Genomic DNA, 27,267 nt, shown 5'->3' with positions numbered 1-27,267 from the left:
GGGGGTAACCAGGCGTGTCCTGGGATCGGGACACCCAGCCCCAGTCTTGGTGGCCTTGTCTGGGCCCCATAGCTGGGTCAGCTGGGGCCAGGGGGTCCAGCCAGCAGCCAGCAGGGGTGGCCGAGGAAGCAGCCGGAGCTCCATAGGGCTAGTGAGGGCCGTGTGTGTGCACGTGTGTAAGGGTACACATCTGTGAGCGTGTTTGGGTTTGCACGTTTGCACATCGTGCATGCGTGTTTGTGTGATTGTGTACTGCTGTGTGTGCTTGTGCGTGTAGGGGTGTGTGTCTGTGTGTGCATGTGTGTATGTGACGTGGAAGGACACAGACGTGTGCGCTTGGACGCATGTCCATGCACGCACGTGAGTGGTACAAGGTGTGCGCGGGGCCGCGTGTATGGGTCCGTGCCTGAAGGTTCGTGAGGCTCAGGTTCACGGTCCTGAGTCACCCCTCGGCAAAGCGACAGTAGGGGCGGCTTGGGCAGTGTCCCAGGGTAGGGGCCATGCCCGGGCTTCCTCGAGAGGCGGGTCCTGCTGTGTCGGCTGTGACACAGTCCGCGGCCCCGGCCCGTGGCAGCAGCTGCCGGAGGCGGTCCCAGGCCGCTCACACCCCAGAGGCCCCGGGGTCAGCCTCATTGGAACGTCGCGCGATGAGCAAGGGTGCAGCCCCCACGCGCAGGCACACCCCAGCAGCAGCTCGCCCGGGGCTCCAGGCCACGGCGAGAAGTGAAGGCTGCCTCACGGTCCCTCGGAGCGCTTTTCCGCGGCGCGTCCGGGGTCCAGACCCACGAGCTGGGGTGCGGGAAACCCAGCGCGGACCGGGCCATTTTGCCACGCGGCCGCCGGGAGGCGGTGTGGGGCGCCGTGCGCCCGTCCTCGGCGCCCCTGCCCTCCGCGTGAGCGCCACCTCCTGGGAAGCCCACTACCTAACCTCAAAGGTACAGCCCGCGGGCCGGAGGGCCAGGAGCCTCGGGGCGGGGCGGGACCAATGGGCATCTTGAAATGACATTCTTTTTTTTTTTTTTAAGATTTTATTTATTTATTTGACAGAGAGAGACACAGTGAGAGAGGGAACACAAGCAGAGGGAGTGGGAGAGGGAGAAGCAGGCTTCCCGCGGAGCAGGGAGCCTGATGCGGGGCTCGATCCCACGACCTTGGGATCATGACCCAAGCCTAAGGCAGACGCTTAACGACTGAGCCCCCCACGCGCCCCTTGAAATGACATTCTAATCCCGTTAACTGGCCAGGGCTCCAGGGCCACCCGCAGAGGGGGAGGCTGGCCTCAGATGTCAGCAGAGCCCTGGGTATCACTCTGGACTCGGATCATCCTGGAAACCTCCTGTGTCAGGCTCAGCTCAGGGTCCAGGGGTGTTTCCCACAGCTGTCAGGGAGCCTCTGGGCCTGCAGGCCCTCACTGGCCTCCAGCGAGCACTTAAACCCACCTTGAGGACAGCAGGGCCTCAGGTTCCATGAGAAATGGGGCATCCTTAGCTCCTGAGAGCTGTTTTGAGGAAACATCCCAGGGGCTGAGAAAGGTGTAGGGGTTCCCAGCCGGAGGGCCTGGGGCCAGGATCCCGCGTGGGCTCCTACACACTGAGCCTACTGTTGACCGGGCTGGATGCGAGGGGCAGCCTGCGTGCCGCACCCCACAGGCACCACTGGGTCGTGGGGCCGGCATCTGGGGCCGGCATTTGCTGTGACAGATGCCAGCACCTCTCAGCGGAGGCAAAGACCCAGCAGTTTCTCCTTTCTCTCTTATGTCTCCCATGCTCTCAGTCACAATCTTCAACCTGTGAGGTCACACCTGGTCACGCTGACCACAGCCAGGAAGAGCCCCAAACCATTCCCTGGCCCCAGGAGTGGGAACCATTCAGGGGAGAAGGCGGAGGCTCAGAGACGCACCGTGTCTCACACAAGGTCACACAGCTTGTGCTCAGGGCTGTGGGATGAGGCCCAGGTTTATCTGTCATAGAACCACTGTGTCCTCCAGCCCCTGGGCTCACCCATTGCCGTCAGGAATTCCCTCATGGTTTCCTACCCAGGCGCCGCCCAGGCATCGTCAGTCTCCAGAATAAAGTCCAATCGTCCGGACTTGGTATTCCCGGCCTCCTGGGAACTTGGGCTCTGGTCTGGTGACTGTCCTGCCCCATGTCCTGGAACTCAGGCCTTCCTCCCCGCCCTCTGCTCGTAGGAATCCTGCTCATTCCTCTGCGTCCTCCTCCCTGCCCTGCCCAGACTGCCTTGTGGTCTGGGCAGGCTGGCCCACGCCCTCCTCCTCTCCCTGTCATTCAGTGTCCCTCACACAGAGGTGGCTGGGGGTAAACTCCTAAGGCCCAACTGCTGGGTCCCACTTTGCCACCAAGATCACAACAGGTTCAAACCACAGTGGGCAGGAATGGGCTGAGGCTGGGGGGCCCATTCACCCACGTGGCCAGGCAGGGGCTCGTGGAGCTGGAAGGAAGCACCCCCTGCCCCAGGGTGCTTTGTGGGGCCTCTTGGGTCCTGGTGCAGGCCCCTCCAGAGGTGGCCATGGCCAAAAGTTTGGGGTAGACCTGCCCAGACTAGGTCTCCCAAATCAACATACATGAAGCACCTCCCTCTGTGGCACTTTTCCCTCATCTGCCTTTGCAGTGGGACCTCATTCTTCCTAGCCACAGATCCACAGTGGAATTTCTCTGGGGGTTCTGTTATCACCATTATCGCTTTGTTACTATTTTGCTTCATCCTCATGGTTTACTGGACATCTGGGTACAATGACCTCTCTACGGCCATGTACGCATTGATCTCTGGAAGTGCAAGCACTGGATAAATTCTGATAGATTCTAGCCAGTTGTTCCCAGAATCTTTGTACCGAGTGTCCTGCTGTGAGCATGCCTGTTTCTCATGCCCTCTCCCTGCTGTGTTCATCGGGTGGCTCACCTCCGTCCTGCTAGAAGCATGTATATGCATTGTCCCTGCTGCGTTGGGTGGTGCGTCGGGCAGTGTGCAGCCCCTCCTGAGAACCCCTGTGTTTGTTCTCTGTTCTCCACCACCAGGTCCTTCCTGAAATGGCTTCGTCCTGCATCTGCAGAGAAGACCGTGAGCTTGGTCTGGGGCTGCCGTGCTCCTGGCTCTGGCCTGTGGGTGGCAGGACTCGGTCCCAAGGGGAGAAGGGCCTGGCTGGCCCACCCGTCAGACTCCCCGGCATCGCCTGTGAATGAAGCACAGGATGAGTTGGGGCGGGGGCAGAAGGAAACGGAGGGGAAGCCAGAACATATGGCGGTGCTAATCGGAGAGGCTGTGCCTCCCCACAGAGGTACACCTGTTCCCCAAAGCCCGGAGCTACCATCCCACGTCCAGCACCAAGGAGCCTGCTGAATCACACTTGTCCACACGGGCTAAGGACTCACAGCCAAGAATGTGTTGAGACTGGGCCAGCTCCTCAGATTGCAAGCCTGATGGCTCAGATCCTGGAGCCAGACAGTAAGGACCCCCACACTCTGTCTTAGCCCCTCCCATGCCTATCTTAGTCGGGAATCTTTCTAGATGCTAGTTGCTAGACACAGAAAATCCAACCGCAAATGGCTTAACAACAAAGCAAAGTTATTGATTCATGCGATGAAAAGCCCAGTGGTAAATTGGCTTTCAGGCAAGGCTCGATCCAATAGCTCAACAATACTGTCGAGAACTAGGTTTCTTCCTGTGTCTTTGCCTTGTGGTTCCTTCTTTATCCTAAGGTCCCAAGATGCAGCTTCGAAAGCTGCAAACTCCTGATTCACATCCAGCTTGTACCGCATCCCAGCGAGAAGCCTGGCATTCCCTCTGATTGGACCAGCTCGGGTCACGGGTCCACTTCTAAGCTAATCAGGGGCCCGGAGGTCTGTGCCAGCCTGTGGCATCTGAGCCCCAAGCTCTGGCCCTGGAGCCGCAGGGGGAGGTGGGTCCTCTAGGACCAGAGGTCTGAGGAGCTGGGGAGCCAGAAGGCAAGACGCTGGAGAGCAACCAGGGCATGTACCCGCACTACTGCAGCCCAGCCCAGGGCCCTTGGGGACCAGGCAAGCTTCCCCCGGGCAGAGCTAGAGGCTGGGTGTCGGGGCTTCCGTCTGTGTGTCCGGGGTGCAGCATGAAGCAGGACGTGACAGCTAGCGTGATGTAAATGCTCGTGGCAGGTGGGCGGGGCTCGGCCTGTCTCTTCTGTTTTCTCAAGGCTAGGCTGCTGCTGGAAGGGAGTGAGACAGGTGCAGCGGGACAGGTAGATTGTCAGGAGAGGTGGGAGCTTGGCCCAGGGTAGGGGAGGAGAGAGGGTGTGGTCCAGATGTGGGCATGTCCAGTTTGGGGCCCCCAGGGAGGCCCGAGGGGCTGGTGTGCAGAACAGGAACAGCACCAGGGACCTGGAAGGGGGAGGGAGCACGGGCTGGGTGACACCCCAAGAGAGACAAACAGCTGCTAACTGACCCGCACTGACCCCCAGGCCTGCAGGACCGGGAGGTGCGGATCAGGAGCACTAAATGCAGCCCAATCAAGACAGGGGCTGAGCATGCTCCTGGCCGGTAGGGGGGCCTGAGAGCCTGCGTTCTTACCTCCGGGGCCTGAGCCAGCCATCACGGAGGGAGCCTGCGGGGGCAGATCCTCCTCCCAGGCACGTTGGGCTGCTCCTTCCAGCTCCTAGCAGTAGGGGTGAGGAGGCGCTACAGAGCCCGGGCTCCTGCTGGAGTTATACAGGCCTGGAGTCAGATCCGGCCTCTGCCATTTCTGGGCTGTGGGAAAGTCCCCTGACACCCCTGAGCCTCTGTTTCCCCATCTGTAAAATGGAGGCATCGTTAGGCCCTCCCTCGAGGGTTCTGGGACAGAAGGGAGCCCCACTGCAGCTCCTCAGTGCAGGGCGGGGCCTCCCGTCACTTGTCAGCCCGGGGACGGGGTGGGGTGGGGGGGACAGAAGCAGAGGCTTCTCCAGAGGCCACTGCAGAATAAATAAAACTAAGGAAGGAAGAGTATGTCAGCTGCGGAACGCTTCCAGAGAGAGGGGTGCTGGGGGTCATTTCTGAGTCCTCCCCGATGCCCCCCAGACACTGGCTTCGTGTGATGCTTATGTGTCCCACACCAGAGCCTCCCCAGCAAGAGACAGACAGATGGAGACAGAGGGGGAAGGGAGAGAGCACATGCAGATAACCAAGTGGAGGAGGAAGGCCTCTGACCTCAGGGGAGGACAGACAAACAGGCCTGCAGACCTCTTTCCTTCTCCTTGTGCTTTTCCTGTTTAATGAGCCAAATGCTTAAGAAAGAAACCCCAGCCCCTGCCTCTGCCTTGCTTTCCCTCTGTGACCCCCAGTTGCTGAGAGGAATGATGAGGTCCCAAAGGACACCCGCATGCACATGCTCTGGGTCCGGGAGCTGCAGGCCTGGACTGCACCAGCTGTGTCTGGTCAGGGTGGTGAGCCGTCTCCTCCCACGAGCACTTCACCAGGAGTCCGGGGCTCCTGGGCCTAATTCCTCATCTGTAGCCAATCCTGGACTGGCCACCCGGCGGGCGAGACCCCAAAGCCTCTACCGCCCGTCTGAGAGAAATGCCCTGAACGGGTTTGGTGCCTGTTCCATGTGTGGCCCTGGCGGGCGCTGAGATTTACACCCTCCACTGCCTGCACCGTGTGAGCAGCCCGAGGAGCTGGGAGCTGTTCCTGGGCCGGGAGACCTCCCGGGGGCTCGTGAGAGCAGCCGTCTGGGACTCAGGCGTGAGCCCAGGTGCACTACCACAAGGGTCTGTGACAACGTGCCATGGCACGCAGGCCTGGGGACGGCTGGGGTGGGACTGCAGTGCTGGGGCCTCGCTGGGGGATAGACGGGGCAAACTAGGCAGCCCCAGGGTCTGAGCTGCAGACTGGAGTTGTTGTGGCCCAGAACCCACTCCTGCCCAGGGCCAAGGGAGGAGCCCCCGGAGCCCCAGCTGCTCCTGGGGCCACTGTGTTCTCTGCAAAAGCCCTCTCCAAGTTTGCTCCAGTTTATGGTCCCCTCTTCCCAGAGGCTGAGAGCTGGTGGGCAGGGAGGTTCTGGCCAGCCCACGGGGAGGCTGCACCAGGACCCCAGGGACTGCAAAGCACCAGAAACGGAGGTCCACCAGCTCCGGGTCTTGGCCTTCTGCTGTCTGCCAGCAGAGCTATGCAGGATACAGGCTGGGCCGGCCTGAGGTGCAGAGAAGGCTGGGGCAGCAGAAGGCTCAGCCAGGACCGGGACCACAGTCCCCACCACACCTGGTGCCAGGAAATTGGCCTGGACCGTCGGGGTCAGGGCCAGAAGGGGAAGGAGTGGGTTCTCCAGCAAGAGACTGGGGGTCAGTGCACGGGGAGGTGGAGAAGGAAATCAGTGGAGTTGTGGTGGAGAGGGGGTTTCCCCAATTAGCAGCCACCTTGGGGGAGAGACTGCCGCATTCATGTGTGCAAACCTCTGTGATCTTGCTTGTCAAGGCCCCTGAGTCAGGCCCGGGAGCTCAGAGCTCAGAGTTCCAAGGATCCAGTGGCTTGGAGGGGGCATGACGGCATCTACTCTGAGGGACCAGGGAGCAGGAATGTGGCCCGGGGCCAGCCAGGGGTGAAGCTCCCCTGAGAGAGCCTTTGGCAACTGTAGGCACCCCCAAGAAGGCTCCCAGGGCACAAGCCCGCCCACACGGGAAACACATCCCATGCTGTTGGTGCATTGGGGATGACCTTCCCTTCAGGACGGGGTTCTCCATGCTCTTCCGCAGTCAGCTGGAAACCAGCCAATGCCATTATCTCTCAAAGGAAGAACGGAATCAACACCACCACCCATTGGGCCGCCTTTGATCCGGTCAGGAGGAAGGGGCCAAGCTGCCTACCCCGTGTGGTTCTGGGGATCAGCCTCTGTTTTTCTGGGAGTGTCTGTTGATAGTTAGAAATTTCTCCCAGTTCCATCTGAAAACATTTGTGCGCATGGCAATTTCCAGGGCTCTGGGCTTGTGGAAACATCACATGTTATGATAGCGAAGAGGTTCCTGCAGCCCTGATGTGAGCTGACCCCACATGGGCCCCCAGGTGTGGGGGCTTTCCCTGTTGTTTCTGGTGCAGGGTGGGAGGGGTCCGGGAGAGCGTCCCAGAACCTCAATCCGGCCTCTCTAAGTGCAGCCGTTGACTGGTAGCCCCCAAAAGATATGTTCCTAATGCCTGGAGCCTGTGGGTGTGACCTTTTTAGGAAAAAGACCTTTGTAGGTGTGACTGAAATAGGGACCCCGATATGGGATTGTCTTGGGTTCCCTGGGGGGGCCTACGTAGTGTCTCAAGTATCCTTATAAGGGACACGCAGGGCAGAGACAGAGAGGAAATGCCACCTGAGGACAGAGGTGGAAGGTCACGGCCACAAGCCCTGGAAGTCCAGGCTAGAGCCCCTGGAGCTCGGGAGGGAGCACAACCCTACCGACACCTTGATTTTGGACTTCCGGCCTCCGGGTCTGAGTGGGAATAAAGTTCTGTTGTTTCAAGCCCTCAAGTTGGTAGTAAATGGTTACAGCTGCACAGCAAGTGAACACACAGGTTTACTCAGGAGGAAAAGGAAAGCACACATGTCGTCCGGGGCTGAAGAGCTGTGGCGTCCCCCAGCTCCCCACCTGGAGACTCCCCCCAGGAAGAAACAGCCCCACACGCATTGCATGTCTGGCTTTCACCCCTGGAAGTCAGGGGCACCCCCCCACCGCTGTCCTAGCCGCCCCCCCCCCCACGGCCCCCAGTGACAGGCAGCGGTGACATCCCCGGCCTCGTTCTGATGACTGAGTCCTTTGGGTGGGTGTCGGGCTCCTGTCTACCCCGCCAGCCCCTCGCCCCTTGCACAGGCTGGAGGGGGCTCCTGGGGACAGCCCATCTCTCTGTTTTGGTTATGGCTCACCCACCATAACCACTTTCCGGCTGCCCTGAATCTGACGGGGGCGAGGCAGGTGGGGGCTCTGACTGCTGTCTTCTCCGGGAGTCTCTGCAGAAGGAGGTTTGGCACTGCTCAGCTTTCCAGATCCCTAATGCTCAGCCAGCAGCACATGGAGTGAGGAGCGAGATCTCACTGCCCCGAGGGGGCTGCGCCCCAGCACTGCACAGTGCTGCCCACCGCGTGACCTGGCCCCGTCACAGCCTTCTTATCTACGAGGTGGGTGACTCTGCACCCTGGGGGTCCCACTGCCTGCCACAGCAGCGTGCACTCGACCATGGCAGGTGCACGCCGTCGATCCTGTGCAGACCCCACATGTCAGAGCTCACAGTCTCAGTTGCTCTGGCCGACCCCCGTCTTCCCCCCCCCCCCCCCCCCCCCCCCCCCCCGCCCCGTGACAAGGACTGCAGCTTCAGGAACAGGCGCTGGCCTGTTCTGATACTCCATGGCCCCCGCAGGAGGAGGCTGGCCCAGTTCCATCCTCGACTGGCGTCTGATCCCGGGAGGAAGAGCCGACAGGCGCCATGACTGGTTTCACGTGCTGTGATGTTTTCCGTGTTCGTGCACAGTGTCGTGTGCATCACGACCAGACTCCTACGGACACCTGAGTGATACTCCATTGTATGCATAGACCACATTTTTATGTTGGGACGCTCAGGCTGTTTCCTCCCTGGGCTCTTACGAATGACACGGCTACAAACAGGGTGCACGAGCTCTCCCTGCCCCGGCCGAGCTGTTTCTTCTGGGCATGTCCCTGGAATTGCTGGTTCCTATGGTAACTACACGTCAGCCTTTCGAGGAGCTTTCCAGACGGTTTTCCATGGTGGCTGTGCCTATTCACATCCTGCGCAGCACATGGAAGGATGGATTCCAGCCACCGTGGTGGGTGTGAAGTGGTGTTTCCTGCAGTTTTGACTTGCATTTCCCTTTTCAGGTGCTTGCTGGGAACTATAGATGCTTCGCTGGCCTCCTGTGTGGGCCTTGGGCTGTCCGGTCTCTTGTCTGCTGATGGGACAGTGTCAGCCATCGCCCACACATGGGTGCAGATGGGAGAACGTAACCGGGAGAGATATTCTGGGAAGCCAAGGAACCAAGGGCTCACACGCTGTCAGCTGGTGACCAGATCTGCCATCCCGCCCCCCAGGAGCATACATCGCACTTTCCTTTTGATAAAATCGAGACCACATTTTACAGCAGTGAGGACTGTCCTAGGAGACATTTGTCCATGTCTGGAAACATTTTTGATTGTCATGACCGGTGGGATGCCATGGTATCTAGTGGGAAGAGCCCAGGGATGCTGCTGGAGCCCCATAGTGTCCAGCCCCCCATAGCACAGAGTCATTGTCCCTTCATGCCTGTGATGCTGATTTTGAGTCCCCATTGCATGTAATATTTTCCCACCTATTCTTTTCACTGAATAATCTTTTATGAACATCTTCCTAGGAAGTCCCTTCGTTCAGGGTGTTCTAAAGGTCAAGTCTTGCAAAGAAGATCAAAGACCTTGGGTGGTGAGTCCATGTTTCCCATGCATGGTCTTGTCACCATAGCGCCCCCACCCTGCCCAAAGCCTGCTGAATCATCCCGTCAGGAACTGGACTTCACATGGGAGGGGGTACTTCTAGAGGTCCCTTCTTCTTGCCCAGCCCAGCCCCACTAAGGCTGTCTGAGTGATCTGCAGGGACCTCCCTGTGCCCCAATCTTGCATGCTCCCTCCCTCCCTCCCATCAACAAACACCCCCCCATCTGAGAACACTCCCCCTTCCACCAAACTTTTCCTCCCAACCTTTCCTATTTATGGGGTCTGAGAGCTGCACCCCTCATTAGAACCTGGGTTAGAGATCTGGTGTGGCTTCCTCTCTAATTGGCTAGAGACTCCAGAACTTGACCTTGCTCTTCTGTTAAGTGGGCTGTGGGACTGTTAACCAGTATCATGTAGGTGAAAATTCTCAGTGCCTTATAAATGCCCTGAGTGGGGTCAGGAATTGAGGTCACCATGGGAAACTGATTTCAGTTCGCCCCCCTGTGAAGGGGCTGGCAACAAGGGGATGCTCAGAGCTCCTGGGAGCGTATGCAGTGAGCACGCTGCAGATGCCCCTTTGCCTGGTGGAGCTGCTCAGCCAGGGAAGCCATCACCAAGGGGCTGGGACCCTCTGGCCCTGGACTGCTGGAGCCAAGAGCAATGGCCCAAGGCTGAAGTGTCACCTGCTGTGCCGCCCTGGAGGAGGACCCTCATCCCCACACCCCCCTGTGCTCTGCTCAAGGACTGCCTCCTGGCTTCCAGCATAGGATTCACTTCCTGAGGACCGGCTTGATCAAGGGCTCACACTGATCAAGAACACCAGCGGCTCCCTATGACTGGAGGATAAAATGCAACCCAGAATGTGTGCGAAGCGTCTGCATCCCACCTCACCTGCCTCCCTTCTCCATCTGCCCCTGACCCCACTCAGCCCCACCTCCACACCTTGGTATAGCAGGGTTGTCCCCCAGTCCTCTCTCCAACGCACAAGACCTATGCCTCAAGTTGCCTGCAATGCTGGGGGCTCCCCAGGGTCTCTCCCCCTCAGGCCGGACCCTGCCCTGCCCCAGACACAGCTGGAGAGGACCTGGCCCCCAGGTCTCCCCACATTCTCTGGGCTGGTGAGCTCTTGGTAGACCATCGCACCCCTCCTCCTACTCCTGAGTCCTCCAACCTGGGAGGGGACCTCTGAGTTGTGAGCCCTGTCCAGGAGCCTGGGGGATGGGGTGCATCTGGGGCTCCACGAGGGAGGAGGTGATGGGGGCAGACGCAGGAGGTGCCTAGTGGGGGGTGACGGGCAGGGGAGGGGAGGGCTACTGCTTTTGCCGGATTTGTCTGGGGCAGGCTCGTAGGGCTTGGCCTCCGTACTCCTGAGGAGCCGCGCCGTCGCCGCTTTAAGAAGGGGTCTCGCGTCCCTCCCCAGCTGGCGCGAAGCCCCACCCACCCTCCCGGGAAGGAGGGCGAGGCGGCGCCGCTGTTACTCGGAGGGGCGGAGCTGGGCCAGGGGGCGGGGGCGGGGGGCGCCCGGGGCTGAGGGGCGGGTGACCGCGGGCTGAGACCCGGCTGGCGGCGGTCGGGAGCCTGTGCGGCGGGGGCCGCCTCGGGGTGGGGCCTCGCGGAGCCGGCCGAGAACGGGCGGGGCGGCCCGAGGGCCCCGCACCCCGCGCGCGCGCGTGGCCAGGGGTCCAGACTGGCGGAGGCGGCGTCCCGGGACGGCGCGGACCCCCGGGGCTGCTGCCCGGCCGCTGCGGCGCTCATCTTCGTCTGCGCTTTCCAGCTGGTGAGTGGCGGCCCCTCCTCAGGTGCCGCGGTCCCAGCGCGCGGGGTGGGGGTGGTTCCCGCTGGCGACGGTGCGGGCCCGCGGCCTTCTGGGGCGAAGCTCGCCGCCGTGCGGGGAGGGGCGGGAGCCGCGTCCTGCGCGCGACCCCGATGGCCCCTCCCGCCAACCTCGAGCGCCCCGCTGGGTGTGTGCTCGCGGGGAAGGGGGCAGCCGCGGGACCCGAGCGGCGCGGACAGGTGCCGGGAGGAACAGAAGCCTTCGGGCGGGGCTCCCGGACCCTGCTGTCGCCGGCGCCTCGGGCGAGGCGCGTCCGTGGGCGCAGGGGGAGCCTGGCCCGCGCGTGAGTCGGGTAGTCGGTCGCGGTCGCGGAAGGGCGCTGCTGCGCGGCGTCCGCGAGTGTCGAAGGCGCGTGTGGCCCCGAATGTGCGCGCGGGGACTTTGCAAAGCCAGCGCCAGGCCCTTGGGTGAGCGGCGGCGGCCCGTTTCTACAGCCTGACAGCCTGGGGGTGGGGGTGTGCTTGTGAGCTGGCGAGTACGTGAGTGTGTGTGTCAGCGGTGTGTGAGCGCGGCCTTGTCTGCCCTTGGCGCCTCCCAGGCTGGGGGATGCGGCCCCCTCGCCCCTTCCCTGTCCTGGAGAGAGTGCGGAGGAGAGAAGAGGTGCGAGCTGGTGCCCAGAGTTGCACTTGGGCGCCTTTTGTGTTGGGGATTAGCTGGTCCTCTGGATCCAGAGCTTTGTCAGAGAACGTGGGCATCCCTCCGCCAAGTTTCCGTTTTGCCCTCGGAGATCCAGGCCGCCTGGTCAGTCCCATTCCCAGAGCCCAAGGCCCTGGGTGGGGGTGGTGGAGTGCTAAACTGAGGTCCCTGGCCATAGGCCTGGGGAGGAGATGCTGTTGAGCCCTGGGGTCTCCCATCTTAAAAAGGAAATGCTGCCTTGTGGAGGTCAGGCTGGGTGGGCTTCTGGCTCAGCCGGGCAGGGGTCTTCCTTCCCTGGAAGCCTGAAGGCTCATGGAGGATGAAGTTTTAAGCAGAAAGCCCTCCCACACACAGGGCATCCTGTCCTTTGCCTGTCCATTGCGTGGGGGTGAGGGTTGCGCGCAGAGTTGGCAGGGGGCTGAGATACCAGGCTGGTGTGTCCCATGGGAAGGAAGGAAGGAGTGGCCAGAGGCTCCCTGTGGGCGCACACACAGTGCTTTGGAAGCCTGAGGGGGTGGGGGTGATGGGAGGATGGGGGAGGTGGACATCTGCAGGGTTTGTGCTGGACAGATAAGGCTGGGAGGAAGCTCTGGGCTTCGCCAAAGGCTAGAGCCCAAGGGCTACTCCACCGGCAGCAGGGAGCTATCTCCATCTTGGAGCAGAAGTGTCCCCCACTCTGTTTTGGTAGGAGGCTCCTGGGGGTGGGGTGGGGGAGCAGGAGAGGGGAAGGAAAGGTCTATGTGATAAAGGATGGCAAGGAGCCCAGGCTGATCAGGAGGTCAGCAGTCTGGTCACGTCTGGACATCATGAAGCAGAGTGGCCTTCGGGGGTTAGTGTGACTTTGGTTTCCATGTGTTGAGTTTGGTGTGTGGGATGTGGTCAGGATTGGCTTGTGACTTGGGGCTCCGGGCAGCAGAAATAGATGTACTGGGTGAGGGATGTGGCCCCGGGGCTTGAAGGCTCAGAGAGGGTCATTTGCCTGTTTCACCTCCAAAGTGGACAGTGGACGGTGCCCCGGGGGGTACCCCCACAGGTCCCGGAGAAGTTGCCTGCCCCCAAGGGCAGCAGGCTCCCCTGGACGTGGGGCTTTTTGAAGACTCTGGGTCTCAGCCAGGCAAGTTCTAGGGCCGGGGCAGAGCTGTGTCCCCACATGGCCAGTCGGGCCCCGGCTGAACAGCAGCGGAGAGCCATGAAAGGCCTTCAGCCCTGGCCACCCCTGTGCTTCCTCTGCTGGGGGGAGGGGGAGGCAGAAGCAAGAGCTCTGATACCACCCACCGCTCTGGTCACCGCATGTGGAGCGGGGGGGGGGTGTGTGTCCTGTGGCTTTTCTTTTCTCTTTTTGACAAGCTTGAGAGTTTTCTCATTACCAAGCTAGTGGACAAAGGCCCGAGCACCTCTTCCACGAGCCCTCTCCCTGAGGAATAGCGTGAGCTTTGCCGGCTCTGAACCAGGCGGAGCACACTGTGATGGTTTCCCAGCCACGCGGACGAGGGGGAAGCCACGCGGTTTAGGGTGGGTGGCCACTAGAGCTCAGTCACTCGTCTTTTCCCTGCCTCGAGAACGTGGCCACCGAGCCACACGGCACCATGGAGTGCTAGGCCTTTTGGTGCGTGGCTCAGAAACGAAAGGCCCTGCCTGTGCTGGACACGTGCACGAGCTGTAGGGTCTGTCGGGAGCACAGCCGGTAGCAGGGACGCACCTCCAGTCCGGGCACGAGCCTGGACCTTGGAGAACAGGGCCGGCGTGACACGGTGCGGGGCTGGGGGAGCTGGGAGGGGACCTGGGTCTCCCCCGCATCCGTGGCACTCTGGCAGGGGTGCTGGGCAGGGCATGTACCCCAGCCCCTCGGTTAGGGTCACCTGGGCCAGAGAGGAGGCCTGGGGCTCAGAGGGTAATTTCGTTCAGTCGAGAGCAGATGGTGCTGGCCAGCTGTGCCCGTGAAGGCTGTGATGTGCACACACATGTGTGCGCGTGTCTGCGTGTACACGCGTGTGCATGTCTGTTTCTCCTTGCCCCCAGGGCCCCGCATCACAGCGTAGGCCCTTCATGCTTGGGACCCCCGCCCACCTCCAGAGCTTTGCCCTCGTACCAGTCCCTCCACTCGCCCCTCGCCACCCACCATACCCATCTGAGCCTGGCCAGGCTTCCCCTGCCCACCCAGTCCCTGACCCCTCAGGCCCAGGGTCGTGGGGCTGGCCAAGAGCTCAGGTCCGAGTCCCCCCCCTCGGCTGTCCGGTCAGGCTGGGCTGGGCTCTCATGAGGCAGGGGAGGCAGGATCTCTGCCTCCAGGTGCCTGTCTCTTTTCCCCCAGTCGGTGTAGCTGAGGAAGTTCTGTTACTCCACCTGGCACCGGGACCCAGGCCGGGTGGGGGCTGCTGCCCCCTGGCCGTGATGGGGCCATGGAGGGCTGGGCGGTGGGCTGGCGCAGGGCGACCTCTGGTGAGCCAGGAGATGGGGGTCCTGGGGAGGGGGCTTTATTTCTGCTTGTCCTCATCCCCTGAAAACAGCTCGGTGCTACGGTCTCCACTCTGTACCATGACTCAGAACCCTACTGCGTGCTTCCTTCCATGAGGGAGCTCTGGTGCCTCTTCCTGGGGGGTCCTTGCCTGGGATAATTCTTTTTTCTGTTTTTAAGATTTACTTATTTATTTGAGAGAGAGAACGTGAGCAAGGGGAGGGGCAGAGGGGGAGGGAGACAGAGTCTCCAGCAGACTCCCTGCTGAGCGCAGAGCCCGACGATGCGGGGCTCGATCCCACGACCCTGAGACCATGACCTGAGCCAAAACCAAGAGTCGGCTGCTCAAGAACTGAGCCACGCGGGCGCTTCTACTTGGATAATTCTTTCACTCTGACTTGGCCTTTGTTAGCTGTGACCCTGTCTTGGTTCAGGTGGTGGGAGGAGGAGGCCCCAAGCCTGAAGCTTTCTTTCGTTCCCATGTTTGTGGTGCTGTGAGGTGGGCCCCAGCTTCCGTCCCGGTGAGGCTGCAGTGAGGATGCCCAGGATGACGCTCTTCTCGGAGAGACTCAAGCAGTTCTGCGCTGAGCTTTTGTTTTCAAGCTCTAGCGTCCAGAGGGGCACAAGGATCCAGATGCTCTTTCCTGATGGGGTCGATGAGCCTCCGTCACGGCGGAGGTGGCCCTCTGAGTGGGTGCCGTGCTGGCTGGGTCCTGCGCCCCGTGCCCCCATCCTGGCCAGTGTGGATGTAGGGCAGCTTCTCTGTCCTTCTGACTCAGCCTTGAACTGCAGCCAGGACATCCTGCCTCGTGGAAGGGGTGGCTATGCCCCTGGCCTCTGAGACCGGGACTGGCTGCCCCAGAGTGACCTGGAGATCCTGGGGGGGCCTCTGAGTGCGAGAGGTGCAGCATGCCAAGGGCCGGTGCTGCTCCACAGACCTGGGAAGGCCGGGAGGAGGTGGACTGCCCCCCCCCCCGCCAGCCGGCCCTGGGGGCAGGGAAGGGGGCTGGAGCGTTGCTGGAGGAAGGGGCTTGAAGCCCATGAGCCATGCACACGGGGAGTGGTGCGTACACACATGTGTGCGTGTTGGGGGAGTGGGGGTGGGCATGGGGGCCCCACGTTTTGAAAAGATCAGTGCAGGCTTTGGGAGCCAGTGAAGCGTGAGCGTTTTCTCTGTCCTGAACTGAAAAGAAGGCTACGGGAAGGGTGGGAGGCAGGAGGCCAGGCAGCAGCTGGTGAGCAGACTGTGCCCCCGGGGCCACTTTCTCGGTGGGGGAAGGATGGCTTGGAGGCCCTGGTGAGTGTCCCTCCCTCAATCGCGGGCTCGTGCCACGGATGGATGCCCTGGGAGGGGACAGACAGACAGACTTGCATGAGCACACCGTGGCAACGCTGACGGCAGAGTCCACGTGGTGAAGGTGGCCGTCCCGTGGGCAGCTGGGTCTCTGTGCGTCCTGCCCAGCGTGCCCACGGCCCTGAGTCAGCCCTCCTCCCCCGTTCCTGACCTGCTAGTGCCCTCTGACCTCCATCCCCTTCCTGGGAGGCCACCAGGCAGGAACACCCCTAGCCCCAGGATGTCCCCTGGGGTCCACAACCGTGGGCACAGAGGACACAGGGTGCGGTCGGGGAGGCCACAATCAGACAGCATCAGACGGGGGACGGGGGCCCACAGTCTTCCCAGCAGCTGCCCAGCCCCCTCCTCTTCGCTCTGAGGGCATTCCAGTGAGGGGAGGGGCCAGGCCCAGGGGTCCTAGCTGCCCACTGGGGACTCGGGCTCCGACTGAAGCTTTCTTAACCACAGAGACGGCGCCGCACACCCTTCCAGAACTTTACTGAGCATTCGAGACGGTGTTGGTAATAGACCACTCATTCTCTGCACAGCAAGCGGGGGGCGGGGGGGTGGTCTAGTGACCTGCTGGACCCTGGGTACGCCCGCTGGGCATTGAGCAAAGTAGGAGACAAAAGGTGGGGGCTTGGCTGGCCCTGGTTCTCCTTGGAGACCGTCTGCGTCTTGGGAGACAATGCCCATCACCTCCTGGCCAAGCCGCCCAGCCTCAGGGGGCTGGTCTGGAGCAACCCACCCACGGCAGGCCTGCGGGGCGGGAGGGCTGTGGCATGCAGGAAAGCGGCCCAGAGCCTGGCGTGTGCCCTGCCTGCGGGCCCGCTCCCCAGTCCCCACTCCCAGCTGTCTCCTTGGACGGACCAGCCTCTGCAGGGCATACTTGGAATGTCCCCCTGCCAGAGTCCTCCTGGAAATATCCGCCACCCCTTTGGGGCCATACACAGCGGCCAGCAGGGCCCAGGATGCACCCACAGCAGCTGTTTCCGGGGCAGGTCGGGGTCCTGTGAGGAGCCAGGGTGGAGGCAGGGCCAGGCGCTCCTGCAGGAGTGCAGGTGTGAAGTCCACGAAGGTCCACCCTGCCAGGCTCTGTCCGTCCCTCGCTGCGGTGCGGGGCAGTGTGGGGCCTGGAGGCCTGTCCGGCCCGCTCGCTCATGGTTCCAGCCCACCCAGCCTGTGGGAGGGACCTGAGGGCGGCTTGCTCAGAGGGGCTCTCCTCGAGTCAGCAGGCGGCCCCCACACAGCCCACCCAGCTGAGCTAGCTCTGGGTCGGGGACTGGCTCTCCCCGTGCCAATGGTGTGCTGGTGAGTGGGGCGCAGGGGAATCGCAGAGTGCAGCCAGGAGCCCTGCCAGGATGCTGTCCCTTCGCTGCCGCTGTCCCTTCCAGGACATGGCCAGTCCCCTCCAACCCCTGCTGGACGCGCCTTGTCTTGCACATGGACGGGAAGGTGCTGGCTCGGGTGCAGTGGATTTGGCCGTGTTTTCTCCCAGTGTATACGGTCCTGGTTTCTCCTGGTGATGGGCCAGGTTCAGAGAACGCGTGAACGAACGCGTGAACGCGTGGGTGCGTTCTGGAGTTGTGACTGCGATCAGAGCCAGCAGGTCTCCCCTGCGGATTAAATATCACCTCCCTGCGCTGCCTGGCTGGCTCAGTCGGGAGAGCATGTGACTGATGCCCTCAGGGTCGTGAGCCCCACGCCGGGTGTAGAGATCACTAACAAAACAAAGATGCAGACCTTAAAAACTATCGAGCTCCCCAGATATCTCTGAGTGCCTCCAGTTGGTCCTCTGTTGGCCGTGCCTGCAGGGCTGGAGGGCGGGAATCCACCACAGTCCGTGGAGTGAGGACAGAGCCCAGTAGACGGGGAGGGTGCTGACCTGAAGGCCACAGAGCCTCAGCGTCCGCTTCCTGCCGAGAGTGCCCCAGAGCCATGTGACTTGGCCTCAGGCATCCTGCCCTGGGTTGGTGGTTGGGCCTGCAACCACGTGAGTCAGAGCGGCCCGGCGTTCCCACGCTTGGGTTGAGGGAGTCCAGGACGGAGGGGACGGTGCTTGCCCAAAGAGGGCCTTTCAAGGCAGAAGGGACACCCCAAGGTGAGGCTTGGGGGCCAGATGCATTTGGAGATTTTTGTTGGAGGGCCCAAGACCATAGCAGATGCTGGGTGGTGGTGACTGGGTGGGAGAGGCAGGCCCTGGGGCGCCCTCGGGGGCCCGCTGCCCCTCAACTGCCCACTACCCCTAGGTCACTGCCTTGGAGCATCAGGTATTCGACTTTCTGGGCTTTCAGTGGGCACCATTCTGGCCACCTTCGTCCACATCGTCATGGTCATCCTGGAGCCCTTGGGCACCATCCAGTACTGGCCTCGCTACATTGTGGTGGTGAGTTCATTGTGCTCCCGCACCCCTCCCACGGGCAGGTGGGGCGGGATGACCAGCACGGGGCCTTGGGCGGCATCATGTCCTAGAAACCACCAGAACATCCCGGGAAGTCCGGGATTCAGCCGCTCCACCCTGAGACCTGTCCTGGGGTGGGCTCGGGGAAGTCCTCCTCCAAACGGAGCATGCTGGCTGCCAGACTTGGGGAGCAGAGTCCCCCTGGCTCAAGTCTCCTCCAAGGGTGCTCTGAGTTCACCTTCTCCACCTCTCCCCTTTCTTAACTTTCTAGTACGCAGTGTGGGCGGCCATCTGGGTCACCTGGAACGTCTTCATTATCTGCTTCTACCTGGAAGTGGGGGGACTCTCAAAGGTAAGTCGAGGGGTTGTGGCCAGGCCCCCGTGAGCATTACCCGCACCTGCTTGTTGGTCACTGTCTCCCCCATGGTCTGTTCCTGGCTCTGGCCCTGGCACCCAGGACAGCCCTGGCCCACAGGAGGGACTCAGTAAAGGTTTGGGGAAGACTAGTGATTTGATGGGTCGACAGGGGACTGTGGGCACTGGTGGGCAGTGGCCTTGGAGGAGGGGCCCTGGAGCCAGGGCAGTGCCGGGCAGGAGAGGCAGGGCTGGGGGCCAGGGAGCAGAAGGACCAGGGCTGCGAGGGTGCAGGTGGGAACACCTCTAGGGAGCCAGGCTCTTTCAAATGCTGGTAAAGCCCACCGGTCTCTCCCGTGGAGGCAGGGGCCCACATCCAAGCCATGGTTTGCGGGGAGTGTTGGTGGTGAACAAATCCTGAGCGGTGGTTTTGGGCACTTTGTCCATGAGGTTTTATTTCACTGTTGCCTGAAGCTCCGAGCCAGGGACGCGGGTGGGGTTTGACTCCAGGTAGGCCGCGGGGCAGACTGGCTGTTGCTCTGTGGGGTCACACCTGGGGCAGCAGGGTAGGGAAGACAGACGTTAGTTCAAACACCTAAAATGGCAGCCATGGCCAAAGCCGTGAAGGAGGGGCCTGGAGCACCGTGAGAACACACCCCCAGGGTCTGACCTGGGCAGGGAGGCCTTCCTGGAGGAGGGGGTGTGAGCCGGGTAGGGGGCCAGGGCAAGCAAAGGGAGGCCTGCTTGCAGGGGAGTGGCTGAGAGGGCCTTGGGGTCCCTGCCTCCATTGGGGGGCCCACACTGGACTGTGACGGGTGGGTGGGCAGGGTCCCTGCTGCTCACCTGCTCCCATGCTCACCCCCAGGACAGCGAGCTCCTGACCTTCAGCCTCTCCCGGCACTGGTCCTGGTGGCGTGAGCACGGCCCGGGCTGCCTGCGTGAGGAGCCAGAAGCTGGTCTGGGGCCCCCGGATGGACCGGCCTTGGGGCCAGGCGTTGGCTGTGTCCTGGAGCATGGCTACGCCGAAGCCCTGCACAGTGCCCTGCACAGTGCCCTGCAGATCCAGTTGGCGGTGAGTGGGGGGGGCTGGGGGAGGGGCTCACCCTGCTCTTGGGCCAGGCCTCCCACTTTGCCTCCTCTGGGTCCCCCTCCCTGTCAGTAGAGCCTCAGCAGGCTGCTCTGTGAAGTGGCCTTGGAACCAGCTCCAGCCCCAGTGTGGGTGTGCGGAGGAAACCCCAGCGTGGGTGTGCGGAGGAAAGAAGGGACAGACCCACAGGCTCTGCTGGTGCTGGGGGGGGGGGGGGGGCAGGGGACCACACTGGAGGTATCTGACGCCCCTGCTGGCCCTGGAGGCTCCTTCCCAGCCTCCTCCGAGTCAGAACGGACGCCTGACGGTCAGGGGGGTGGAGACGCAGCTTGGCCGCACTGCTGTGTTGATGGGGGGCTGTGACCCTGTGAATAAAACGACAGGATTCCTGGTCACATCTGAACTTCAGACCGACACCGAGCAAGTTTTCGCGTACGTGCGTCCCACGCGGTGTTTATGACACACTCTGACGCTGACACGGTGGTTCATCACGTATCTGAAATTCAAATTTAAGTGGGTGTCCTGTATTTTATCTGCAAGTCCCGAGCAGAGGAGGGGTTTCATGCAGGGGCTGGGAGTGGGCACGAGAGTCTGCAGGCCTCAGGAGCTGAGCCGGCACCCAGCACCCTCTGCCCCATCCAGGCTGGGCGAGCAGTTCTCCTGGGGGACTGAGTCTAGCGATAAACCCGTGGCTTCTCCAAGCCTCAGTTTCTCTTCTGTGACCCAGACAGTCAGCCCCCACCCCCCACGGAGGTCTGGGCGCCTGGCTTCTGACTCCCACGGAGGGGCTCTGGGGCTAGATGGGAAGCAGGGAGGAGGATTGAAGCACCAACTGCGTGGGAGGCCGGAGTCCTCGGCAGAGCGCCCCCGGCTTGCTGCTGCTAGGGTCCGGGGTCTGCACTCAGCACCGAAGCGCTAAGCCTCGTGGAGCCCGTGAGGGTGTGGTAGAAGCTACTTCTACCCACGTTCACGAGCCCTGTTCTAAGGGGAGAGTCTGAAATCCGCTGCAGAGTGGCACTCGGCGCCTGTGCCTCCGGCTGGCTGCAGTTGGGGTGGGGCAGGGCGCGTGGGGGACGCAGGGCACCAGCACACGGCGTGGCTGATGTCGCCCCCTCATTCTCCTGTGCCTGCCTTGTGTCCCCCGCGTGTGGACGGGGAAAACCAAAGCCAGCGCGGGCGACTGCGGGTACGGAGCTGGACCCCCTGTAGGAGCTGTTGGCTGCAGCTGTAACGTATTATCCTGAAATATCGTGGCTTGAGACAATAAATCTTTCCGCGGGTCTGGAGTCTGGGAATGGCTTAAACGGCTGCTTCTGACTTGAGATCATTCACGAAGCTACAGTCAGTGGTCGGCAGAGGCTCTGGTCACCTGAAGGCTGGACCGGAGCTGAAGGTGCTGCTTCCAAGGAGGCCCCTGCACGTGGGCTCTCCCCAGGGCTGCTGGGGCATCCTCACCATGGGGCGGCTCGTCCTGCAGGACGAGCAGGTGGAGAGGGACGGGGAGGGGCAGCTGCATGGCCTCTGAGACCCTGTCTTGGACATCACACTCGGTCATTTCTGGAGGATCTCAGTGTTTGCACAGGTCAGCCCTGGTCAGGGTGGGAGATGGCCCTGCAGGGCGTGAGTTCCGGGGAGGCCCACCAGGACGGCCCCGGGGCTTCTGCAGGAGCACCGACTCTCCCTGCTGTTGGTTCGCTGCTGGGACAAGGCAGATGGGGCCCAGAGTCCCATCTTCCACCAAGGCCCAACATCTCTGGATTTGAGTCCTGGGGAGACTCTTTCTCCCCGCCATCTCCCCCAGAGAGATAAGGGCCCATCTGAAGAAGAGGAAGATGGAGGCCCATAGTCTGACTTGAGATCAGACAGCTGGCTGCAAGGAGCTCGAACCCAGATGAGGCCGTGGGGGGGGAAAGGGGGGTGACAAGCCCTGTTCAGGGAGTGGGGGGCACCTGCAACATGCCCTCCTTTGGGACTTGGGTGGCTGTGGACACAGCTGTCTGGTCAGTAGAGCCCAGGCTGGCCTTGACCGTGAGCATGTGGCCTCTGTATTCCAGAAAGCATGGCCCCGTCACCAGGCCCCTCAAAGCCGGGGCCTGGGAAATCTGTCCCGGCCGGCGGATGCGGCTCTGTTTTCTCACAGCCTTCTTCCTGTGCATTTTCTGCATCAGATCTCATTACCCTTTTCCTTAAATCTCAGCAGTCACTGACTTTAGGGTCCTCCTGGAGGACTCACGTGGCAAAGTGCTGCCCCCGGGGACTGGCCGGGCCCCTTTCTGAAGCTGCGTGTCGTGCAGGCTGGGGTGAGTTGTGGAGGGTCAGGTCAGGCCAGGGACAGGCCCTGCTGCAGGCTTTGCTGGCCCCTGGGGAGGCGGGGCAAGGGACCTCCTGAGCTGACTGTCCAACGGGACCCACTTACTCCTGTCCTGCCCCACTTCTGCCACGCTCCCTGAGCCCACGTGGGTCACAGGAGGCCCACAGAACCTAAGGCCTAGTGGTAAGGAGCCAGATGGCTTCGCCCCAGAACCTCAGAGCGTTCATCCAGGTGAGCCTGGCACCACACAACAGAGTCCAACCTGGCTAAAGTTCTCCAGCCCTGGACAGTGCTGATGACCTGGGTCCGGCTGGTGCCACCTTAGTGAACCACTTAACCTCTCTGTCTCAGCTTCCTGTTCTGTAAACTGGGAAGCACTGGTGGAAGGGCCTGATGGGGGAAAGCAGGTAAAGGCTCCGGTAAACACACATGCAGTAGGTGCTTAGTCGGTGTTGGATAGTAGTTTCACGAACACGGCAAAGGACATGGGCAGCTCGGACATGTCTGCTGCGGTCACTGGAGGAAGACACACGGGAGCTTGGGCGTGTCCTCTGCGGTCACTGGAGGGGACCGGTCAGATCTGGAGGCTCCTGACTTTGCCTGGTTCAAACAGTGGTGTCAATATCAATGTGTCCAGGTGGATTTTGGATTTATAGGACAGAGGTTCTGCAACCAGCAGCTGACATTGGAAAATGAATTCCGAATCTAGGGCCATCCATGGCTGTCCATGGGGGTCCATGGCATGAGAAAACATGGCAGTTCAGGTGGCCTGCACACTTCAGGGTTCCCTCCTGCCCGGGTTTTAGGCCCTACAGACAATCAGACTATGCAGCATTTAGGGTTCTGCCCCCATAGCCAGGAACCAGAGCTGCCCTTCCCTCTGTGCTGCGGACCTCACTCACTAATATAAAATGAGGGCCACGGTTACCTGAAAATGCATGGGAACCCAGGTGCCTTCCTTCGAAAGGAGAAAGAACCAACTTGACAAGGATACTCCTCGATGCTTCTGAAGTCATTTACAGAATTTGTGAAAAGGCAACAGGAAGGAAACTGGGGACTAACAAAGGAGGATTCCTGGTGGGAGTTTCCAACATGCTGGTGCTGGTACTGGAGGAGAGTTCCCCGTGTTGGTGGGAGAAACCACTGCGTTGCTGCCATCCTTCACCTGCAGGGATGGACGTTTCCCTCGAGAAATACGAGTTTCTAAATACTGGTCAGCTAGTATGTGCTTGGCCTCGCAGGAGCCAGCCCTCTGATGATTGTTTTGGAGGGCTTGGAGAAGCAAGCCCTTAGCTGGCTGGCCTGAAGTCTGGCTGGCAAGGAGAGAACCAGCCAAAGGAGGCAGAGAGCCCAGTGCTGGTGGAACGGGGTCTGCAGGTACTGTGGGCCTCTGGGAGCTCCAGGGAGGAGCTGGGGGTGGAGCGCGGACGACAGACAGGAGGTGGGAAGGCAGAGGGGTGGCCATGGGGTGGCCTCCCGCAGGACCCCGTGGAGAAAGAGCCCTGGGGTGGGAGGCGGTTTCAGCACCACGGCCAGCTCCGGCCCTGGGCCCTTCCAGGGAGGAACGCCAGGTACCGCGGCCGGCCCAGCCGCACAGCAGTGCCCGGAAGGCTGTTTGGGAGGAGCCCGGCTTGTCTGAGTCAGCATAGAGCAGGCCCACTGCCTGCTGCCTAGAAGGATGGGGGCTTCCAGAGCAGGGCACAGCACCTTGTCTCCTCCCTCCCGGCACTGAGGGGGACCGTTGGACCTGATCTGTGCATGAAGAAACAAGACCCAGAGCTCACGCAAACCCCTCAGGTCTCACCGCTGCTGGTGGAGGGCTGGCCACGCCCAGAAGGCTGCCGGAAACTGTCCTTCCCGAGGTCCGTGCTGCTGGCCACCTTCCTTCCCCTCTACCATTTCTCACCCCATCATGGGCTGTGCTAGTCTCAGACAGACCCCACCACCCTCTCCCAGAAGATCTGCTGGGGCTTCTCCGTAGCAGTCACCCCTGTGAAGCATCTTTTCTCTTTGTCCCTCTGACCAGTCAGGATCCCAGCAAGACTGAGATGGTGCACTTAGGTAAGGTCAGTTCCCGGGGGCTGGTGAAGGGGCTGTTCTAAGTGTGGGTGCCATGCCAGGGACTACACAGAGTATCCCACTCCCTTGGGTGCATAGCCACCGAGCTGTGGCCCCTCTGGCCTGCAGGGGTGTGGGGAGGAGTTACATCCAGGCAGAGCTCTTTGGAGTGTCCCCCTGCCCCTGGGAGGCAGCCCTGCAGAGAAGGGACCGAGGGATCCACGCTTTGTTTCTCTCCTTCCCCTCTCCTGCTGGGCTCCCCATTGGCCAGCCCAAGCAGGAGGATGCTGGAGTCTGGACACCATCCACACCGCAAAGGGTGGAGAATGTGGAGGAGGGTCAGGTGGAGCACCTTCACGCCACCGCCATCAGACTCTTGCTCCAAGCTCCATCCTTGGGGTGGAGACCGTTGCTTGGTATGGGAGATGCTCAGACGCCCGACAGCACGACCTCACTATCATCGGCAGCTTCCCAGCATCTGCGGTGGAGGCTGACTTTGCTTCCCTGGGCAGAGCCTCCCAGATGAGCTGGGGCTGCCGGCCCCTTCCAAGACCCTGTGAGCACACGGGGCTGTGGGCCTTTCATGGGAACCTCTAGCTGCCCTGTGGCATTGAGATGCGTTTTGCTGTCAAGTTATAAACAGGCAGTTGTGTTCAGGGACCACTCTGTGCTCTGGCTGTGAGTCAGGGGTGGTCCCCTCATTCTCATTTAAGGGGAATGCAGTTCCCCGATGGCGGTGAATGCCACACTTGGGAGGTGCTCACCCTTGGTTAGCATTGCCTGGGCCCCACAAGTGTGGAGAGACTGGACCACGGGCAGCGCCAGCCCCGCACCGTCTCAGCCAGAGCCCTTTCTCCCACAGTGGCCCTGGTGCCTGGGTGTCCACGGGGCACTTAATGCCTGCCTGCCCTCTCCCCTGAAGTCTGAGCGTCCTCCTGTGAGCCTGGCTGGGGAGCCTCTGCCCAATCAAACCCCTGACTCCCTTGGGACAACAGCCAGCCCTGTCCACTCTGCCCAGAACTGCCTGCTGAGCTGGGTCCTTGGCACTTGCAGCCGAACCATCCAGCTTGGCTGGCTCCAACTTCTCCAGCCAGGGCTGCATGTGGGTGCCCCCTCCCCAAGGAGGAGAAAGCTGGTGGTTGGCTGCTTATGGCAAGAGGCCCTGGGGATGATGGCCGGGCTGGAACTGGGGGGGGGGGTTCAGTTTGGGGGTCCATCAGCTGTGGCCGTGTGTCTGAGGGCTTCTCTCTGCACCTCAGCCTCATCTTCCCGACTCGTCCATTGGCCAGCCCTTACCCCGCTTACCCTCATCCCTGCAGTGCCCCCCACAGAGGAAGTCAGACGCCGCCTGGAACATCAAAGCTAGAGAAGTTGCACAGATCCGCTCTCCTTGTCCATTTTACAGACAAGGAAACAGGCCTAGGAGGGGCTGTGGCCTCGTGGTCCGGACGCTCTGGGGCTTCTGTCCCCACGCCTCGAGCTTGCCTTGTCCTCATCCCGACCTCTGGGTGTCTTTCAGCTCGTGGGCTTCGTCTATGGCTGCTACATGGTCAGCATTTTCACCGAGGAGGAGGACAGCTGTGAGTGTGTGGCTGCCGGGCTCCCACAACAGCCTCTTGGTTGCCTGGCCTGGACCCTCCAGGCAGTGGCGGCGGGGAGGGGAGCAGAAGGCTCACAGTGACTCTGGCCATTCTCCTGGCCTGTCATTGCAAAGCCTGAGACCTCGCCTCTTAGATGGATCCCCCTGCCCTCAGGGGTCCTTGCCTGAGCAGAGAGGGTGGGGGGTCAAGCCACCTGAGAAGAAATGAGCAGGGGCCCCGGGCTGTGGGCATCAGGGGTCAGCTCATACCAAGCCCCCAGGTCCAAGGGCTCCTGTGCTGCAGAGCTGGTCCCCCACAGCCCCCACAGCAGCTGTGGGTGGGAGGTTGAACCCTCAGACCTGCAGAGGGATGGACCCCTCGGCCTCCCTGCAGCTGAGATCGGGCCCTTCTGGCTGTGGTGTCCCTATCAGGCCCTCAGTGCCCGCTGAACCCGTCGGAGCAGTATTTTTGCTTCCTGCTCACAGAGGGGGGCCCCCTTGACCTTCCTCTGATTTATAACTCCAATGCTCAGGCACTCTTGTCGGCCCCGACTGCCCCGGCTTTGGCGTAGTTTCCTGGGAAGACTCTACAGAGGACAAAGCTGGCGTGCATGGGGACTGGGCGCACCCAGGGGGCCTTGGCTCCCGTGGGCAGAACCCTCCTTGGGGTCAGAACGGGGATCCAGATTTTCTGTTCCCAGGGGTCAGGTGGCTGTGGAGCTGGCAGTCCATGTGTCCAAATGGCATCCTTTTATACTGGGAGACCAGGCTTGCTCTGGACCAGCCCCCAGCTCCCCCAGCTGTCGTGCTGCATGACCCCCAAACCATCATTCAGACCACTGCTGGCTGGGAGAGAACCAGAGGGAATTCACGTGTTGGTTACATTGAAATGTTTTGGGATGGGAGCCACACCTGGGGGTTCGGAAATGCGTTAGCTCTGCCCAGCAAGCCCAGCTACCCACTGGCTGCCCAGCACAGCTTCAAGGGGCAGGTGGCTGATGCTGGTGGATGTGGTGGGGGCATGGTTGGGTCACAGTGAAGCTCTCCGAAGCCCCAAGGACCCGGGCCATCCCTGCAGGCCACCTCCCCCTGCTGAGCTTGTCAGTGTCCACTGGAATATTTTACCACGGGAGTCACAGTGTTCATCTCCAGAGGGACATGGCCAGGTCTGGGCCGGGCCTGGGGCAGTGCCTGCCCTCCCCCGGGGCCCCCAGGCTCACCCCCGCCTCTGCCATCACCACACCAGGGTTGTGGTTGGGTGTGTTCTCCATTCTGCCATCTTCTCCATTGTTTGGGTCTTGGTTTCTTTCAGTTGATTTCATTGGTGGATCTGACCCATTTCCTCTCCACCATGTCAATGAAAAGCCTTCCGACCTCTTGTTCAAGCAGGCGTACTTGTATGTCTGGCCAGCAGAGCCTGCCCCTGGCTGGGCCTAGCCGGTTGGGTTAGCACAGCCGTGAGGCTTCTCTCCTTGTGGAAGCCTCACCAGCCATCCGTCTGTCCATCCACCCATCCATCCATCATCATCTGTTCGTCTACGTATGCCAGCTCTGGGCTGGGTAGGGAGGTGTCAAGGCTCCAGGGCTTGGCCCCCACCCCCTGGAGCTCCAAGCCCAGCAGAGTCTCTGGAGTTGGGTCTAGGATGGTTTTGTGCCAGGGGGCTGGGGGGGCATGGAGAGGCCACGTCCCAGGAGGGCAACGTGGCTGTTCTCTAGGTGTCTCACTGCAGCAGGAAATTTGGGGTGTTGGTTTCTTTGGAGAATCAGGCTTCTTTGCTCTTAAAAAGCAGTGTCCAGGACCCTG

The 27,267-nt window shown here is 61.5% G+C and overlaps 1 protein-coding gene across 1 annotated transcript; it reads left to right on the top strand.

Annotated features, from left to right (window-relative positions):
- Positions 1-647: 647 nt before the first annotated feature.
- NKAIN4 (sodium/potassium transporting ATPase interacting 4) lies at positions 648-26,900 on the top strand. Its single transcript, XM_035025653.1, is given in 8 exon segments — positions 648-935; positions 11,094-11,192; positions 17,923-17,974; positions 17,977-18,059; positions 18,346-18,426; positions 19,294-19,500; positions 25,404-25,464; positions 26,776-26,900. Coding segments are annotated over 8 exon segments (996 nt in total).
- Positions 26,901-27,267: the final 367 nt, after the last annotated feature.

Source organism: Mirounga leonina, unplaced genomic scaffold (genome assembly GCF_011800145.1).
Source record: "Mirounga leonina isolate KUSES-001 unplaced genomic scaffold, KU_Mleo_1.0 Mir_195, whole genome shotgun sequence".
Lineage (NCBI taxonomy): Eukaryota > Metazoa > Chordata > Mammalia > Carnivora > Phocidae > Mirounga > Mirounga leonina.
The sequence above is the reverse complement of the archived record's forward strand: the minus strand, read 5'-3'. Positions and strand labels throughout refer to the sequence as shown.